Consider the following 19,557-nt stretch of genomic DNA (forward strand, 5'->3'; position numbering starts at 1 on the left):
CCCCTATGAAGACAGGCTGAGAGAGCTGGGGTTGTTCAGCCTGGAGAAGAGAAGGCTCCGGGGAGACCTCATAGCAGCCTTCCAATATCTGAAGGGAGCCTACAGGAGAGCCGGAGAGGGACTCTTTGTCAGGAAATGTAGTGACAGGACAAGGGGTAATGGTTTTAAATTGGAAGAGGGGAGATTTAGATTAGATATTGGGAGGAAATTCTTTGCTGTGAGGGTGGTGAGACACTGGCACAGGTTGCCCAGGGAAGTTGTGGATGCCCCATCCCTGGAAGTGTTTAAGGCCAGGCTGGATGGGGCTTTGAGCAACCTACTCTAGTGGAGGTGTCCCTGCCCATGGCAGGGGGGTTGGAACTGGATGATCTTTAAGGTCCCTTCCAACTCTAACCATTCTATGATTCTGTGATTCTGTTCTGAGAAATCCTCTCCCGGGCCATGGAGGGATCTCAGGTCAGGCAAGATGTTCTGTGTACCTCATAGAATCAGAATTGTCTAGGTTGGTAGGGACTTTTGAAGATCATCTAGTCCAAGATGATCTTAAGGGTCCTCCAAGCCATGTTGCGTGGGGGGACACCAGCCTGCCTCCCTGGGGAGTGGGGAAGGAGGGAAGGAAGACCCGGGGCTCTGTCATTCACACTGACCCACATGCCTGGGCTCTTGCCCTCTCGTGGGCAGTGCACAGAGCAGGAGGCCACTCGGATATCTCCTTGAAACTTCAGTGCCTTTTGTCCCTCTACTGCCATCACGTCAGGGTGCAGATACCTCTGCTCGCATGAGTACAATCCCAGGGTACCTCCTCTGAGTATTTATATACTGCTTTAAGGACAGATGGATGGGGTTGTAGCCTAGGTTTAAATTAGCTTACCCTACTAACTCCTTTTTGAAGCCTTTTTCCAACTGTCAAAAGTAGCCCCCTTTTGACTATAAATCACTGGTGTGTGCTGTCCTGCCAGAAGTAGTCTGGGGATATTTTGTAGAACCATTGGCAAAAAAATTTTGAGACAGGTTTGTGTTTTCTCCCTTCTCTCCCCATCCCCAAAATCTGAAGCCTCTTCTCCGTGACATTTCACCTCAGTATTAATTTCCGTACCAAGAGCAAATCTGAGGAAAAAGATCTCACACCTTTAAATGCTTGAAGTAACTAACTCACGGGAAAAGCTCCTGTGCACCAAACTACTTGCATAATGTCATATCCACAGCAGAGAAAGTCCCCAAAGCAGGTTGACAGTGTTAAATAAAGGAAATTATACTCCTATAAAAAATGTTATGTTCAAAGTATGCACGTGCAAGATGAACTGCCAGCGTTGCTGACTCTTGTGAATTCAATTCAAGTTTTGCAAGATTAGGTATTTTTCTTCAAGACCCAGTTCCTGGAGGGGATGACTATGAGACAAAATGTCTGGGCTTTTCCTATTCTACAGATTTCTTTCAATATTTTTTTTTTCTGCCTTTCCTGACTGTGGAAAAGCCTGCAGTATGATGTGAATGTATCTCACAGGCTTAAAAACCAGGCAAATATGTATTTATTCTGTTCGTTTAAGCCAATCTTAAAGACGACCAAGACCTTATAGCAACCACTCAGTTCACTTAATGTAAGTGACTGATCCTTCCCCAAAGTATAAGATGGGTTAGAAAGCCAAAGAAAATAATGTTATTTTCATTTTACAGATGGAGAATTAATTCGCAGTTATTTATGCTGGATCCAAAGCCTATTGATGTCAATTGATTGCTCAAGATCACACAGCCGAACACACCTCTTCTAAATCCCTGACGCCACACTGAGCACAAGACACCTTTTCTTTCTAAATACTGAAACTAGGTAGATATATCACCATTTTTCAGGCTTTACAGAGCTCCCACTAATCTGAATAGTATTTGTATGCATATGCAAGAGTCTCATAGAAACTAACCCTCTGGAAGCAGTGAGTGGTATTTAACCACACAGCATGAATCCCTCTGCCTGAGTTTGTATTAGGTGGAGAAAGAAAGGGGTCTTCTCTCTGCCATTACAATATTTTTTGTCCCTTTATAGATTTATTAATCTGATAATATTACAAATGTATTTGCTGAATCATAATAGTCTGAAATACTAACAATATGCAATATGAGTGTAAATGCATCTGCGCATCTGTGTAAATGTAAATCTATGGTTCCTAGTCTCTCCTATTGTAAATCCTGACAAGTAATAGTTACATGCAACCCCAAGAAATGAAGCAAATCTTAATTACCTTACAAACAGAAAACAGGCATTAGAAGTGTCATGTTGCGTCTCCGTATCAATGTTATATTTAATTAAGCAGAAGATTACGCAAAATCCAGTAAAATGGTCTCATGTTTGCTCTAATAACCAACTGAAGTGACATTCAACAATACTAACAAGTGTTCATGGCAGCAAGGAACTCAACCTCTGTGCTTTCAGGGTTGCCTTAGGAAGGGATTATCACTGCAAATTAAGGGATTTAGACAGCCAGGTGAATGTACATTCAAAATCCAAATTCTTTAGGCAGTCTTAGAAAGCTCAGCCTTGCACTATGCTTGCACCAATCCCTTGGTACTGTGCCCACCCCCCCCCCAAAATAAATAATTAAAAAAGGTCTATGCCGGTGGCCATGGCCATGCAAATAGAACACAGATTCCTGAGCAGATGCTTTCAGTTTACAGTTGTTATTGCTCCTCTGTGTGTATTTTACCTCTATAGAGGGAGTACTTCGGAATCACGACTCGTAACTCTCTTTCCACTGCTACAGGGGCAGAGTCCATGGTTTAGAGAAGGTGTAGAAAGTGTTCAGACTCATCAAAATTCAGAATAAAGATTAAAACGCAGGACTGCTATTGTCCCAGCAGACTACAGTTCTTCCATGGAAGGATTGCTGAAATGTGGCTCTACACCTAATTCTGTTTCTGTTAATATATTTCTTTTAATGACACTATAGGAAAGCTTAAAATAAGAAACAGACTCAGTCTTTTTTTGGATTGAAACCTTATTTAGTGTAGTGTTTATATAACCCTTTTTAATAAATAAATATCACTAAGTAAATCAAATAATGCAAATACTATCATCAGAACTAGTATTAATAGTCATCACATTTGTTTGACCATTTTGTACATGTTTCTCCTTTGGCTAGATTTAAAAAATCTCAAAAAATACTTTGCCCCATTAAGAATGAACAAATGAGATATTTACCTTTAACTAGCCATACAAATACCCTTTAAACAATCAAGAACACTAGAAATCCTGTAGTGTTCCACCCTGCATATTTCCAAGACATTAAATTAAACGTTTGAAGCAAACTTATCCACCAGTTCCAGCTCTTGCCAGTGAGGATAAGGGAATTTTTTATTTTTATTTTTTTTCTTCTAGCAAAACAGTAAGTCTCATAGCTCTGCTATGTCACTGAAAAATGCTGTGCTCTAAATAAATTAGGATTCCCATTTTAATGGCCTGCCAGACACCAGCTCTTCTGCTGAGGGACAATGAATCACAAAAACTGTGATGGAAATATTTATGAAGCACTTTTTCAGGTGTTGTTTACTGCGTTGTAAAGTTCCTTCCTACCCAGTCCTCTCATCCTACTTATACAATTTGACTGTAGTTTACTTTTTTTTGATGCACATTAGTAAAACAAAACAAGACACCTCTTTTAGCTTAGACCCTTTGTTTAAAAATGAACATTTTTAAAAATTGCCAGGTTCCTGCCCAATCTGATAGGTAGCGTGCAGCTGAGTACATTTAGCGTTGCAGAGATGTAAATGTATTGAAAGCGAATATCCATTCCGAAGTAGATGTTTAAGTATCATGCTCTGAAATAAACACTGTAAGTGTCAAGAGACAGTCTAAGGATATATCTTGAGTCCAGGTATAAAAGAAACCAGCTCTGGATTATTTGTAAAAAATGTTGGAGAAAAGCAGCCAAGGACTGTGACTAAGGAGAAGTTCTGAGTATCTCTCAGAGAAAAGAGAGCAAGTATTTCTGTTACAGAATAAGACCACAACAGAGTGAAAACTGAGTCCCTGAACTGGCACCGTGTGAACTAGGCGCATCCCCAGTGTGCTGAAATAATACACTTACCTTGTCCACAATGCAGATCTGCTTCTTGCTTTGCACATCAAGAATTTCCACTTCGAAGTAAGTGATTTTTGAATGTTTGAGCACTGGTGGTGATTTGAGAGGGCCAGCAGAGAGCACAAGCTGAGAGAAGTTGAAAAAAGTGCGTGTGTCATTGTGGGACATGGATAGGGCTCCTCCATGAGCCGCAAGATCCCTCCTGTGTTCTGGAGCACTGGGTTTCTGCCTCCTGTGCATGATGTGACCCAGCAGAAGCTATCGGCATATCAACAGGAGACAGTTCCCGGGGGGAAATGTTTCCTCCCTCTATCAGCTAAATACAATCACAGACTGATGAAACACGAAAGGTCAAGTGGCGTTCCATTTTAAGAGTACTGTCTTATTTAGCAGGAGTGAAAACAATGGCTCTGTAATCCATGTCTATATTTAACCTGCTTTTGTGATGTGCTGTATTGCTGCTGCTTTTTTTTTTTTCTTCTTTTTATTTAAACCAGCATTTGAAACAGCACATCTATTAGAACACTCCCTATTAGAAGAAGTCAGATCCTGAAATTCCAGAACCCCCAAAGAACCAGGAATGAATGCAGCAACTTCCACTCTTACCTACTGAGACAAATGCTTAAAAGTGTCCACATATATGCGTATGTTTAGGTATGTGTGTGTGTATATATATGTTATATATGTGTGTGTATACACTCTTAGTATGTGTCTATAAAATTATGTCAGATGTCATCTATTCTACCAATAAAATGCCAGGAGTTCATCAGCAAAATTTACGGATTGCTTGCAAATACAAAGTGGATCTCGTACCTGCTTGCATTTAGTACTATGGACTCTTGTTATTTAACGTGGTAGAGCTTTCCTCGCAGCTCCAGCAGGGAAACTCAACTGATGTAAAGGAAATTATAACCCTAAAGGCACTAATTCAGGGCTTGAATCATTTTACTATTTTCTGATTCTTTCCTGACAATTAATTTTTCACAACGCAGGTCTGCAGCAAAACGAAAGTAGTCTGAATAGTAAAAATAAGGATTACTTAACAAATTTTCTCTAACGGGGCTCCCCAAGCCTTGTTTAAACTTCATTTCTCCTTGTTATGACTTTTTTATAGGGTTTAATAGAACTAGCAGCACTTTTCCATCCTGAGATTCTCCCTAAATTTCCCAAGCTGCCTAAGATTACAGCATTAGAAGGGCACTATGGATTTCCACGGACAGGTCCTTCCAGTGGAGACACAGAGTCAGTTCTGAATACATTTCTACATGGTAAAACCTCAGCGAAGCTACGAGCACTGTTACAAAAAGCATATAGATTTGTTACACCAAGGAAATTTAATTAAGTGGAAAAAAAAACAAAACCCCTTTCACAGGACAAAAGTGACCACACAACTAATGCCTCTGGGAGGTAAGGTGGGAACGTGTCTCTTTTCTTTGATTCTGCTGTAACTTACAGAAAATGCAGTGGTCACCCCACCTTGTCTAGTGACACGTGACAAGAAACTCCATGAAGTATTGGAGAAGCTAAGTGATAAGTTGTTGGAGGAATTAAAAATGAGAATGAGGGGGACCCCCAAAGGAAGGCAATTTCCAAACTAAAGCTCCTTCCCTGACAACGTCCATGGATACGTTCATCCTCACCTGTATGAGTTACGTAGTTGCTGCTGATGGAATAATCCATGCTACATCAGGTTGTGCATGTGCTTAAGTTCTGGAGAATCGAGCCTGCGTACATAAAATATGTCCCGCTTATAGACATATGGAAAAGACAGGAGAAGGAAACAGGGAATTAGCAGGGGCTGAGCTCGTGAACAGGTCTGGGCTCAGTGGTAACAGGACCAGGTATTTGAAATGACAAAATACTTGCAATAGCAAGAGCTAGGCAAATTTATTTATGATTCTTTAGCTGGTTGTTCTGACTAATGAGGCTAACCCCAGCTCATAACCAAGATGCTTTATGTTCATGTGACATGACAAACTCCTGTGTGGCTAAGGGCTGAGAAAAATGTCCCTGCTACTTGATGCAGTCGTGCAGCTTTCATGCCTTCGCTGGCTTCGTTAGTGGAAAGCCCTGACTGTGGGAATGCTGGTGTATAACAATATTGGTTACCTAATACAAAGAAGGATTCAATTTTGGCTACACTGAAATCAGTTAGTGCCTTGCCATTGATGCAGAACAAGCCAGCATCTGAAGAAAAAAAATTGTTTGACTTGACCAAGAACTCTATCGCGATCCGGGAAGTACACCTCTCTCCGAGTTCAGGTGTGCAAGGGATTCCTTGGTGGAGTCAATATAGCAAGCAGAAATTTTGCTATAAACTACTCAGAACACGGAGAGTGACAAATTATTGGCTAACTTATTGTAAGGGGGTTGCTAAAACCAGCCAGATTAAGACCACAGAGCACACAAGTCCTAAATTCCAAGTGTGAGATACGCTTATTTGAACAGACTACTATGAGGAAACTGGTATAAACTGCTCTACAAGAGACGAGACAAACTGATATAATACCTCCTTTTAGCCATAAAATCCATGAATCAGTGAGCTGTAATTGCATATATGAATACATTTCTAAATTTATTTTAATTCAAAAGCAGTAAAGAATAATATTGATTATCATGGCTAATTTCTGTGTAAATAAGGAACTTGTGTTGCAATCATTACTGTGGGTATATTTATAACGTTATTTAAAATTATAACATCTGAGCTGCTGCTTCTGAAAAAAAGCTTTTCATTTACTGCAGACATTTAAATGATCAAAATTTTATTACTGACCAATGAATACTTGAATATCTGAACCAATTCCAGGAAAACGCTTACGAAAACGCTTACAAGAACGTATTTTTATTTTTTCAATCTAAGCTAATCGCATGCAATCTCAATACTTTGATAAACAACAATCTTTACTGGGCCAAATACTTTGCTGACATAAACTCGTAGGGCTTCCCTGAAGGTGACTGGCCCTTCCCCCACTGTATTAAATTCTGGGTCTAGGATTAGGCTGCAGTACCACGTCTACAGCAAAAATATTACTTGCATATAAGGCGGGTGAGAGTTACTCTGCCAAAAATAATCATCAGGGATAGAGTTACCACTGATAGCCTGAGCTCTAAAAGGGAGATGCATAAAATGAGCATACGATCCGCTGGGTCAAGCAATGGCTGACTGGAAGGTCCCAAAGAGTGGTGCTCAATGGATTTAAATCCAGCTGGTGGCCGGTCACAAGTGGTGTGCCTCAGTGTTAGGACCATTTCTGTTTAATGTCTTTCTTGATGATCTCGACAAGGACATAGGGTGTATCATCAGCAAGTTCGCAGATGACACCAAGTTAAGCAGGAGTGTTGATTCCCAGGAGGATAGGGAAGCTCTACAGAGAGACCTAGATAGATTGGATCATTGGGCCAAAATCAATGGTATGAGTTTCAACAAGGGCAAGTGCCGGGTTCTGCACTTGGGCCACAATAACCCCAAGCAGCGCTACAGGCTTGGGGAAGTGTGGCTGGAAAGCTGCCTGGAAGAAAGAGACCTGGGGGTTCTAATTGACAAGCGGCTGAATATGAGCCGGCAGTGTGCCCAGGTGGCCAAGAAAGCCAACGGCATCCTGGCTTGTATTAGAAATAGCGTGACCAGCAGAAGTAGGGAGGTGATTGTGCCCCTGTACTCAGCACTGGTGAGGCCACACCTGGAGTATTGTGTCCAGTTTTGGGCACCTCAATCCAAGAGAGATATCGAGGTGCTGGAGCGAGTGCAGAGGAGGGCAACGAAGCTGGTGAAGGGCCTGGAAGACAAATCATACGAAGAGCGGTTGAAGGAGCTGGGACTGTTTAGTTTGAGGAAGAGGAGGCTGAGGGGAGACCTCATCACTCTCTACAACTACTTGAAAGGACACTGTAGAGAGGTTGGTGCTGGTCTCTTCGCACAGGTAATTAATGACAGAACAAGAGGGAATGGCTTCAAGCTCCAACAGGGTAGGTTTAGACTGGACATTAGGAAAGAATTTTTCACAGAAAGAGTGGTCGGGCATTGGAACAGGCTGCCCAGGGAGGGGGTTGAGTCACCATCCCTGGATGTGTTGAAGAGCCGTTTAGATGTGGTGTTGGGGGATATGATATAGGGAAGAACTTTGTAGTGTAGGGTAGATGGTTGGACTCGATGATCCCAAGGGTCTCTTCCAACCTGGATGATTCTATGATTCTATGATTCTATGAAAAGTGGTGGGGATTTTGCCATTAATGTGACAAGTGCTGCACTTGCTTGGAACATCATCAGTGGGTTTGGATGTTCTGGCTCAACGTGAAGTGATTCAGCCCATTCTATGTAGAAGTGCATATAGAAGGGAAACATCAATTACTGGACAAAAGGCACATCTTCCCTTTCAGGGCAGTCATATGTACCTCATCTTAGTCCCCAACACTGGAGATGGGGTGTCCCAGCACATGGGGACAAGTGATCAGTCCTATGGCAAGATTTGTTGATCCACATTACATGGGTACAAGCTGCTGTTCCCAGAGCTGTGGCAGGGCTAGTAGCCAGCAGTCGCTGAGTCCCTGACCTCAGCTTAATTCTGGGACTCCGAGAAGAGTCAAAGAGCACTCAGCAAGAATTAAATCATCTCTGACAGCTTCAACTCACACTGAATTTCCTGCCTTATAAGGGGCCAGTATTTTTGAGGGGCCACGAGGATGGGCATAACTCCTCTCAAACTGTGGCTCTACCTCCTCGCCTCACTTGGCACTTGGCTGACATAAGCTGTTTTGCAGCGGGGCGGGCATTTTGTTAAGCCATCCTTCTGAAAGGCACTTTTTCCAGGAGGGAGGGAATGCCTGCCCCAAAAGCACGCAGCAGGGGCCATGATTTTTTTTGGTTAACCAAACTGCCGGTATTTTCACAACAAAAGCGGCAGCTGTAGTGGATTTTATGCACTCTTCTAATGCAGTATCTTGAAACAAGCATCAACCTGTGCCAGGTCACGACAGAACAGGTAACAAAGCCCTGGGCAGGGACTAAGAGTTAGCATTCAGTTTCTGCTTATGACACTGATTTCCTGCAAGGGGTTAGGGAACTGCTGCTTTTCCTGCTTTTCCCTTCACATTCCACATGCCTTCTCTGCGTGAGGCTCTCTTGTACTGCACATTTCGCAGGCAGCCTGGGACGAAGGGATTTCACAAGATGTCAGCTGGGGCCTTAAGGTGCTTCTGAAGTTCCTTTTCATCTTTGGTCGTGTTTTGTACTCCTCCTTCCCCAGAGAACTGGTCATCTCCTTTCAGCCTGCAGAATGTCGACTGTTAAGTCAGCAGCAGAGGGTCATCTCTGTCAGTCCAAATGCTTGTCAGCAGCACCTCACGCATCGCTTTTTTATCACACGCGCTTCGAATGCTTGGTGGAAGCAGGGTTATTCTTTTCCCACCAGCTTTATGATGCCAAAGAACTGAACAACGCCCCCAGGACACAAGACTCCACAGCCCAAAGTTCAGTACTGCAAGTCATGCAGCCTAAAGCAAAGCGGGTTCCCAAGGTCACACATACTCGCATCAGTGTCCCGTTTTGGGAGATTCCGCCGCTCATTTCGCTGGGGAAGGAGTTGCTGGGGCCAAGTGTTCAACTGTGAGCTCCCCTTGCGACAGGAGGTCCGAACCAAGAGGTTCCCGTGCTACGCACCCTTCCTCATGGCCTCACCGCCCTTATTCCGGAGCGGTGCTGCCCAGGCGGCAGCACCCCATCTGATTAGACCCCATCTAATCAGCGCCGCACCACGTTTCCCCATTCCAGTCTTGGATTTAATGTTTTCAGACCCAGGCAGGAGCGTAGCTACGCTTCCAGTCTCTTTTTACTGAACTGTCCAAGGAAGGATTTAAGAACCTGATACGATGTACTCAGTTGGAAAAGCACTAACGATCATTTGTTTGTCCGGCTCCTGGCTTCATCTGGCTGAGAGTTCAGGAGTAGATTTACCAGATTATTTGGCGGGCTAACGCTGTTAAATATTTGGTTTGATTCTGTTATCCACATCGTATTAGTAACAACTAGAATGCATTTCTGAAGCATAGTAGAAAATTAAGCGTGTGAGCCCAGCTGTCAGAAATGAAGAATGTAGATCTAAGATTGCAGCGTATAGTATGGGAAATTTGATACCTTTATTCCCAAATACTATTTATAAAGGCTGCATGGTTAAAAAAAACAACCAAACAAACAAATCAAATAAGCAAACTGCATGAACATCTAGGATTTCTTTGCCTGCACATGCCTACCTCAGCAACCTCAAAATCAATTTAAAGCATTTTACCTACATGTCTACATATCTACATTTATCTACATACACACAAAAAGCCACTTAGAAGCAGCTCCATGGTGTTACTACTAAAACTAGTTGATACTAGCTAAATCTCTTAACAAATAAATAATGGACAGGACAGAAAGGCACAGAAGGAGAGTGCACTCACTCTGTAATACAAAACAATCCTAAAGCTATTTTAAATAATGCTGAAGTCAGAACTAAACCTCATCAGCGCGAAGGGACAGAACAAAAGCGATACACAGCCATGGTCTTCCCCTTCAGCTATACTGGCAGGGCTCCTCGGCAAAGGATGACAGCCTTTCTGACCCTGTGAGCTGTGCAATGAAAACATTACACGGCCAAAAGCCTCAGGCCACATCCTTCGGAGGCTGTGAGAAGGGACAGTCCAGGGAACAGCTTGCAAGAGGGCCCAGAGATCTCCAATTACCACCTTGTCCCTGCAGGAGAATTTTTTACCACTGACTATCACAGCAATGGAGTTTTGACAGCTGCTTAAAATCTCACCCTAGTAGCCTGGCTTTATCCTTCTGGCTTTGAAAACTGAAAAGGCTGACTTTAAACTTTGATGTGGGTGGTGCGAATTAGAAGCAAATTCACAGTGCAAATCAAATCCAAAGCCGGAGTTTATTTTATCCCCCCACAGATATCCACGAGAGATGTAAGAGAAATAAGCAAAGCCAACAGACAGGCACAGTAATTCTATCTGCAAGAAGTACCAAGCGAAACCTCCACCCTTCCCACAGACAAACACACACCTACTTCTCTACCAAAATAAGTGCAGCGTGATCCAGAGCTCAGGTCCCATGACAGTCAGGATATATTGTAAGAAAACAGCTGTTGGACTGCAGCATAGAAGCAGCCTGAGGAGATGCTCCTGGTGATGAAGAGGCCCAAAGAAATCATTGCAGGTGACCTGCTAGATCAATCTTTTAATATTATTGACAATAAATATTATAGTTACACATGTGCATCTAAGAATTTTCCGCTGTTGTTTAAATTAAATCAGTGCAAATTGTGCTATTGCTGATGTTATTAACTCTCATTATTTGAGGCATGTGATGGTCTTGTCTCCTAAATACATGGCATTTGGAAGTACGTGACTACGAGAAATGCTGTGTGAAATGTCTTTTTTTTTTTTTTTTACTTTTATATTTTGTTATTCTTTTCCACTTAGGTAAGTGTGTAGCCCTTAGAAACTTACAGGAATGTCTGAAAACTTGACCTCAAAAGGTCTAGAAACAAAGACTTTTTTTTTTTTTTTCCCCCAAAACAAAGTCCATGATTTTTAAGACAGTCTTGGCATTTTGCAGACAGTCAGACAGGGAGATCAACACTGTTCATGTTTAAGTCCTTACGTAGACAATATGCTTTGTAGCCCACTGTTTCTTTGAGGAAAAGATTAGAAAGCAGTATTAGAAAGCAGACAAAGAAATGTCGCCCAAGCTTGTCAAAGAACTACTTTTAAGGAAAATTCCACTTACCTTTACCTGCAGAATTTTCCCTACAACATTACACTCACCCTTTAGCATCTCCTTAACCAGCCTTTGCCTTTCAATGGAAAAAAGTGTTCCCATATATTGGCTTAATGTAGTCTGAGGTCTCCTTGCTGCATCATCAATTCTGCCTAATAAAATAGCACCTCAGTTTACAAAGGTTAGAAACTTGCTTCCAAATGTGTGCCTTCATTTCGGGGTTTCACAACAGGCTTCGTGCACTCTGAGGTGCCGTTGCTTACTTGAGGAAAGCTCGCTGTGATGAGCTCCCTGTCAATCTCAGCACCCACACTCATGCCCAGCAGCAACGCAAGCAACAAGGCAGCATCTTGGTGGATGAGAGCCCTCAAAGCAGGGACAGACAAAAAGTTGCCCCGTATTTCGTTGTGGCTTTCTCTTATAATGCCACTTCACAGTGTAAAGAGAGTGGACTGAGCAGATTAATGAAGGACAGGTGCTGATACCCTGTACTTTGCAGCGACATAAGCTTACTTCATGTCCTCACTTAATTTCAACTGAGTATATGTATTACTGACAGCATTTTTTTAATCCCCCTCCTAGAACATATCCTGACAAGCTAATGGATTGCAATTTCACAGGGTAAGATCGAGTAACTACATTATCGGGAGCTGATCAGCCACTAAATAAGGATGACGAAAAGAAATACAGTAAGGCACAGCCATTTTTCACTAACAGCAGCAGTACAGAACTGGTAAATGCTCTCACATCTGAGATTAAATGCATCTTTCTTGTGTGCAAAACTATTACGTGCAAGATGAAGTTGGAGTCACTTGAAATAGTTTCAGGAAAAACAAAATGTTGGTCAAATACGCAGTTTCCATTGACACTGAAGCACTTCTAAAGATTTACTCATTTGGATGAAAAGATTTTGAGGTTCAGAACAATCTGGTCTCTCTAATAATTTCTGACCAGTAGGAGGGAAGAACAACCTTGACTAGAACACCTACAGATTCCTAAAGGAGCTATTTCACCATAAAAAATATTCAAAAGGTTTTGTTTGCTAATGTAGAATGTACAAAAATGCTGAAACCTCAATAATTGTCACAAAATATAATCGTGGTCTTTCAGAGAGTTCTATCCAGAGATACATTTTAAAAGTTTACAATGACAAAAAGAAGCCTAACTCCTGTTTTACAGTACTTCTTTTTTGTCTGACGTTCTTGGGGTGATTGGTCTTTTATTACTTTTGAAATGTTATGTGTTATTTCTTCTCATACAAGTAGTCAGATTGTTCTCAGTCTTTTTCATTGCAGGGCTTCCTTAATTAGGTTTCTGAAACATCTGTCAGCATAACCTCCTTCTTTCACAAACTTTCAAGCTTTCAGAAAAGTTGCCATTTAGTATGACATTTTTAATATTCAAGCTCAGCCCAAAAATTATTCTTGAGCTAAAAGAAAAATGATCCATCTTTTTTTACATTCATTTTGTGACTAAAAAATATTCTTGTGACATTTTTCTCTCAAAGCAGAATAATTTTGAGAAACAGCAGAATTCCTGAAAACTGGGAATTAGACAAGCGAACAAAAGAGGATTTTATTTATTTCATTAGAGCTGTTGTTCAGTGCCAGGTTTTTTCAAGCTTGAAATGTGTGGGAAAATGTTTCCATGTAGCAAAATTAAAAAACAAAGGCAAGCATGCTTATCAGATTGAAATACTTTTTTTTTTTTCTCATTCTTTCTCCTGTTTAGATGATTCTGCTTATACAGCTAAATCTTCTGCCCCTAGACTGCTACCATTCTCAGTAATGACCACAATGAAGAAGTGACCCTACCCAGTTTGGGTCTTGTCCTGGGGTAGTGCCTTCTCTTTCATGTTTTGGCCATTATTTCTGCCAAGGCTGCATCAGAGACCAGGGTCTCCTCACTGGTGTTGTTTAAAACAGTACAGGAAATCTATCATATTTAAAGGCACTACAGGAAACGCACTCTTTATTTACACATCAGAAAGAGGTTTCACTCGGGATCAGGCCGTTTTTCTGCTAGGGCTGGGGCCTGGACCGGCAGGGAGAGCAGTGCTCAGCCAAGCAGTTCTGCTTTCAGCAGGTTTAGGTGAAAATGGCACTGATGTACTACCTCCAATTTAGCAGGATCCTGCGGTCAAGGTGACCACCTTGTCAAACCTGCCATCCTCACCTGTAGCCACTACATACGCTGAGATAAAACCTACCTTTCATCAGGAAATCCAGCCAGACTGGAGGATACAGATAGAATCACAGTATGTTGTAGCTCCATGGGGAGCCTGGTGGCACGTCCACATTTGCTATACTGAATCACGAGAGATGGCTCTCTTGTAAGCTAGTTGAGCAGCCTGGCCCTTTCCCATGATAAGGCTCCAGAAACCAGGCACAGAAAGACCTGCGTCCTGACTGCCTCTCTCTTCTTGGAGAAAGTCCACCAGATCAGGCTCTTGAGTCCCTGTATGACTTCAAAGGACAAGATCCAGATAAGATGGGGCCCTGGAGAGGCCCCATCTGGAGCACTGGGTCCAGTTCTGGGCTCCCCAGTTCAAGAAGGACAGGGAACTGCTGGAGAGGGTACAACAGAGGGCTACAAAGATGATGAGGGGCCTGGAGCATCTCTTTTACGAGGAGAGGCTGAGGGACTTGGGTCTTTTTAGTCTGGAGAAGAGAAGACTGAGGGGGGGATCTGATCAATGCTTATAAATACTTCAAGGGAGGGTGTCAAGAGGACGGGGCTGGTCTTTTTTCAGTGGTGCCCAGTGACAGGACAAGAGGAAATGGGCACAAACATGAATACAAGAAGTTCCACCTAAACATGAGGAGGAAATTCTTTCCTTTGAGGGTGGCAGAGCCCTGGAAGAGGCTGCCCAGGGAGGTGGTGGAGTCTCCTTCTCTGGAGACATTCAAAAGCCACCTGGACAAGTTCCCGTGCAACCTGGTCTGTGTGGACCTGATCTGGCAGGGAGGTTGGACTAGATGGTCCCTTCCAGCCCCATATCATTCTGTGATTCAGTGATAAGGTATAGGATAAGATCCCCATGTTTCCCCTACATAGGTACAGGGTGCCCTGACAGCTCAACACTGGACCCTGAATACTTCTCCAGGACCCGCTTGCCTCAGAGCAGAGTGCTGGAGCACTTGGGTCCCTTTTACGATCTGGCCTGTGCTCTTACGCTCCGTGCCACAAGTTTGTACTCTGAGGAGATAGGAGAACTGACCCGAGGGGAAGCGAGCTGCCCACAGACATAAAGTTGATGAATCTCAGTACAGCATCAGGGCATCCTGCCACACACAAGAGGATGGAGCCCATGTGAGCTCCAGCCCTCCTGTCACTTCCACTGTTAACCACCAGAAAGAAGCACAGCCACAAACAAGTGTGCGTGTCATCTATGTAATGGTATTATACCACACAGCAACCTGGAATGAGTTGAGAAGAACAGGGTTTTAAACTTGAGCTCCCGAAATGCTTTTGTGGTTTCTTGCGAAACTCTTGTGTTCCTAGTGAAGAAAGCATTTTCCACCTGGTGCTCTGTTGCTGGCACATCCCAATTTATTCATGTTTTGTTTTATCCCATCAACATTGTCACAGAAGCGTTTTAAAGCAAAAAATGTTGCTTCTGTAAGCACTGTTTGCAGGAAAAAAGTGTACTAATTCGTGTGAAGGTTGCAATGCACAGGATTCCCTTGTCCTGCAGCAAAGCAGAAAGGGGAGAGGCTTGCTGCCTATATTAGTCAATGTGTGACAACCCAGCCGTAAGTAGTTTGGCTCTGAGGACAAGCAAAGCCAAAGCAGACGGTTGCCACAGTAGACTCTTAAAACCTTGGCAGGAGCCAATACGTAAGCTCAGGCTGCCAAGAGACAGCACTTGTTGCTTGACGCATTAGGACAACCGCGTGTCACTCAACACTTCTGGAGCCTCCTGAGTTCCAGTTTAACAGCTCCTAGTCAGGAATGACTGTGACCAGCTTGCAAACAATGTCGGGACAACCACCATGCGGTTACATCCAGCTGTCAGAATTATCTTCGCTTAAAAAAAAAAAAAAGCTGATGCTGTTTGTAGGCTGACAGCTGTCTCTGTAAAGCATTCCTGCAATTTCCATAGCCATCCTGGGGCCAAGGTCATTCAGATAGTTGTGACAAGGAGAGCCGTGGCATTTAACAGTCTGGGAAGCAGCACTGCAGGATTACAGGTAAGATGAGATAGCAGCGTGCTTCACCAGGACTTCCTGTAGCAGAAAGCAACTCAGATCCACAGACAGCTTTAAAAATTCTGTAAAACAAATCCCCTGGGTAGGAGCAATGTCCTCCCTCTATACTTAACTGTAGGAAGTACTTTAAAAGGCTGAAGGTGCTGCTCATTTACAAGGGTGAAATGAAAGAAGATTCAGCATCACATCTACAATATTCCAGGGCTAGAAATTCATCAGTGGGAAGGAAAAATCCATAGTTGCCTACAGGGACTTGATGCAGTTATCACTAGTTCCACAAGCTGATGAGCTACATAAATTCATTCTTTTTTTAGAATTAGGGAAACTCCCCAAGAACCCTGCTTTACCCATGCGACCTTACAGAAGGAGACTGGAGTATCAGTCTGCATCTGAAAGGACCGAACTCATCAGCCAGGTTGCTAGACCTCCTATACAGCCTTAACGAATAATTGGTCCTGTGTCCTGTCCGAAGAGCAACGAGGTACAGCTTTGCTTTTTCTTTTCTGACCATCAGCTATTTTTCCGTATGCCCAGCACCTCAAGCTGTCAGACATTTGGCAAACCACGTAATGCTGCAGATGTACTTAGACATAATCCTCGTCTGCTGCTGACTGGGAGGTGTGAATTGCCCAGGGTTACTCGCCGTGCATGAGTGACAGCCATTGCCGTACCTTCACAGTCTCTGTCTCTTTCTCGCTCTCTCCAGAGCCATGCTCATCACTGCCATAAAAGACCTTGCTCCAACTTGCTTTCTGCTGTGACTTTCCACCAAGAGCAAACCCCGTACAAGCACCACAGATGTGCTATCTCCGAGTCCATCCAGTTTAGTGGTCTTTGTGCCGGACCTCTTGGCGTTATGTCAGCCCCAAGAAGAACTGGCCTTGCCTGCAAGTTTCTTTACAGATAAAGAACCTGCTTTGCCACTGCTGCTGTTAATACAGAGGTAGTTGGGGGTTTCATTCCATTCTCAAAAAAGCTGATTTTACATGCAAAAGCACAACAGATGTGGAAAATAACTAGCAAAGAAACTTAATCACAGAATCACAGAATCGCCTAGGTTGGAAGGGACCTTTAAGGTCATCTAGTCCAACATTAAAACAAAAGCAAAACCAAAACCAAACCAAAACAAAACAAAAAACCACCAACACTAAACCATATTCCCGAGCACCATGTCAACTTGTCTTCTGAATATCTCCAGAGATGGTGCCTCAACCACTTCCCTGGGCAGCCCATTCCAAGGCTTGATAACCCTTTCAGTGAAGAAATTTTTCCTAATATCCAGCCTGAACCTCCCCTGGCACAACTTGTGGCCGTTTCCTCTTGTCCCATTACCTGTTCCTTAGGAGAAGAGACTGACACCCCCCCCCCCGGCTACACCCTCCTTTCAGGGAGTTGTAGAGAGTGAGAAGGTCTCCCCTCAGCCTCCTTTTCTCCAGGCTGAACACCCCCAGCTCCCTCAGCCTCTTCTCATAAGACTTGTTCTCCAGACCCCTCACCAGCTCCGTTGCCCTTCTCTGGACCCGCTCCAGCCCCTCAATGTCTTTTTTGTGGTGAGGGGCCCAAAACTGGACACAGCACTGGAGGTGGGGCCTCACCAGTGCCCAGGACAGGGGAACGATCACCTCCCGAGTCCTACTCACCACGCTGTTCCTGATACAGGCCAGGATGCTGTTGGCCTTCTTGGCCACCTGGGCACACTGCTGGCTCATGTTCAGCCGGCTGGCCACCAACACCCCCAGGTCCTTTTCTGCTGGGCAGCTCCAGCCACTCTGCCCCGAGCCTGTAGCGCTGCAGGGGGTTGTTGTGACCCAAGGGCAGGACCCAGCACTTGGCCTTGTTGAACCTCATCCCAATCCATCCAGCCGGTCCATATCCCTCTGCAAGACCTTCCTACCATCCAGCAGGTCGACACTCCCACCCAACTTGGTGTCATCTGCAAACTGACTGAGGGTGCACTCGATCCCCTCATCCAGATCATTGATAAAGAAATTAAAGAGAACTGTCTGTTGCAGTTTTTCTTTGTAGGTTTAGCTATTAGAGCACCCAGCTGCAATGCGAACTGTTGGTGTATAAAGTTTTAGTAATAAAAAAAATGGACATATTGCAGAGCCTCAGGTTTCTAATGAATATTTGAATTCACAGCTTTTCCCTGAATTCACAGCACATAGAGCAAAGCAGACTGACCGCTGGCGGTAGTGTTGACCACTGGTGTCATAGAGGGAACCACAAACTCCACCTTGGAATATTTCTTTCAGAGCACATCCTTAGCACATTAACTCCCGTTTAAACTTCAATACATGGTTGTTCAGCCAGAAAAAAACCCCACAGTTTTAATGAATAGGGCCAAAGAATAAGTTTCTCTCGAAGTTTGTCCCAGAAAACATTTCTGTTTTCAGCTAGCTGTAACACTCGAGGGCAAAAAAGAATGTCTCAGAACAGGAACGTAGGAACCTTCTATCTTGCTTCTTCGCAGCTTACCAGAAGGTAAGGATGAAATAATTTCTGCTCGTTCTGCTCGTATGTATTTTGTTATTATATGCTAACTACTGCAGCACATCTTTTTTAAAACACTCCCAAACAAAGTGAGAGGTTCTTTCAAGAACAGTAAAGGCCCCAGGAATTCTACACACACAGCCCAGCAGGTCCCCTGTTGTAGCCGAGGCTGGACTCATTGCCGGTGGGGCACCGGGCAGCCCTGTGAATCTGTCGGATCAGGAGACAGGCTGAGCTCCTCAGGCCCAGGCCATAAGTTAACACTGCTGACACGCTGATAAAGAAATAGTCAGACATCATAGTCAGACATCTTCAGCAGTAAAATCCTTAAAGGTTGTTTTAATAATGTTCTGTGTATTGCTAAAGGGCAAGTTCTGAGCCAAAAGTTAATGGTTTCCTACCTGATGCACTTTAGACTTTGAGAGACAAGCATTTCAGTATCAGTAGTTTCTCACGTGGATATACTTTTCCAGCTCTCTTGCAAAACGCAACCCAAAAAGGCAAAATCTTCAGCAGTAGCATGTGCTTCATTTTCAATACCTCTGTCAGCTTTGTCTCAAAGAAGCTGCGCTCGTGAGACCCCACCTGGAATCCTGTGTCCAGCTCTGGAGTCCTCAACACAGGAAGGACATGGACCTGTTGGAACGGGTCCAGTGGAGGGCCACAAAGATGATCAGAGGGATGGAGCACCTCCCCTATGAAGACAGGCTGAGAGGGCTGGGGTTGTTCAGCCTGGAGAAGAGAAGGCTCCAGGGAGACCTCATAGCGGCCTTCCAATATCTGAAGGGAGCCTACAGGAGAGATGGGGAGGGACTCTTTGTCAGGAGATGTAGTGACAGGACAAGGGGTAATGGTTTTAAATAGGAAGAGGGGAGATTTAGATTAGATATTAGGAAGAAATTCTTTACTGTGAGGGTGGTGAGACACTGGAACAGATTGCCCAGGGAAGCTGTGGATGCCCCGTCCCTGGAAGTGTTCAAGGCCAGGCTGGATGGGGCTTTGAGCAACCTGCTCTAGT

General features: G+C 43.7%; 1 protein-coding gene across 1 annotated transcript in view; it reads right to left on the bottom strand.

Moving 5' to 3' along the window:
* TECRL (trans-2,3-enoyl-CoA reductase like) overlaps window positions 1–4,363 on the bottom strand; it is an 84,917-nt gene extending 80,554 nt beyond the window's left edge. The window contains exon 1 of the mRNA XM_074148234.1: window positions 4,077–4,363. Within this exon, the coding sequence (XP_074004335.1) occupies window positions 4,077–4,310 (234 nt within the window). The 5' untranslated portion in view covers window positions 4,311–4,363. The remainder of the gene's footprint in view (window positions 1–4,076) is intronic.
* Between the last annotated feature and the right edge of the window lie 15,194 nt (window positions 4,364–19,557).

This window comes from Numenius arquata, chromosome 5 (assembly GCF_964106895.1).
Source record: "Numenius arquata chromosome 5, bNumArq3.hap1.1, whole genome shotgun sequence".
In the NCBI taxonomy this organism is placed as follows: Eukaryota; Metazoa; Chordata; class Aves; order Charadriiformes; family Scolopacidae; genus Numenius; species Numenius arquata.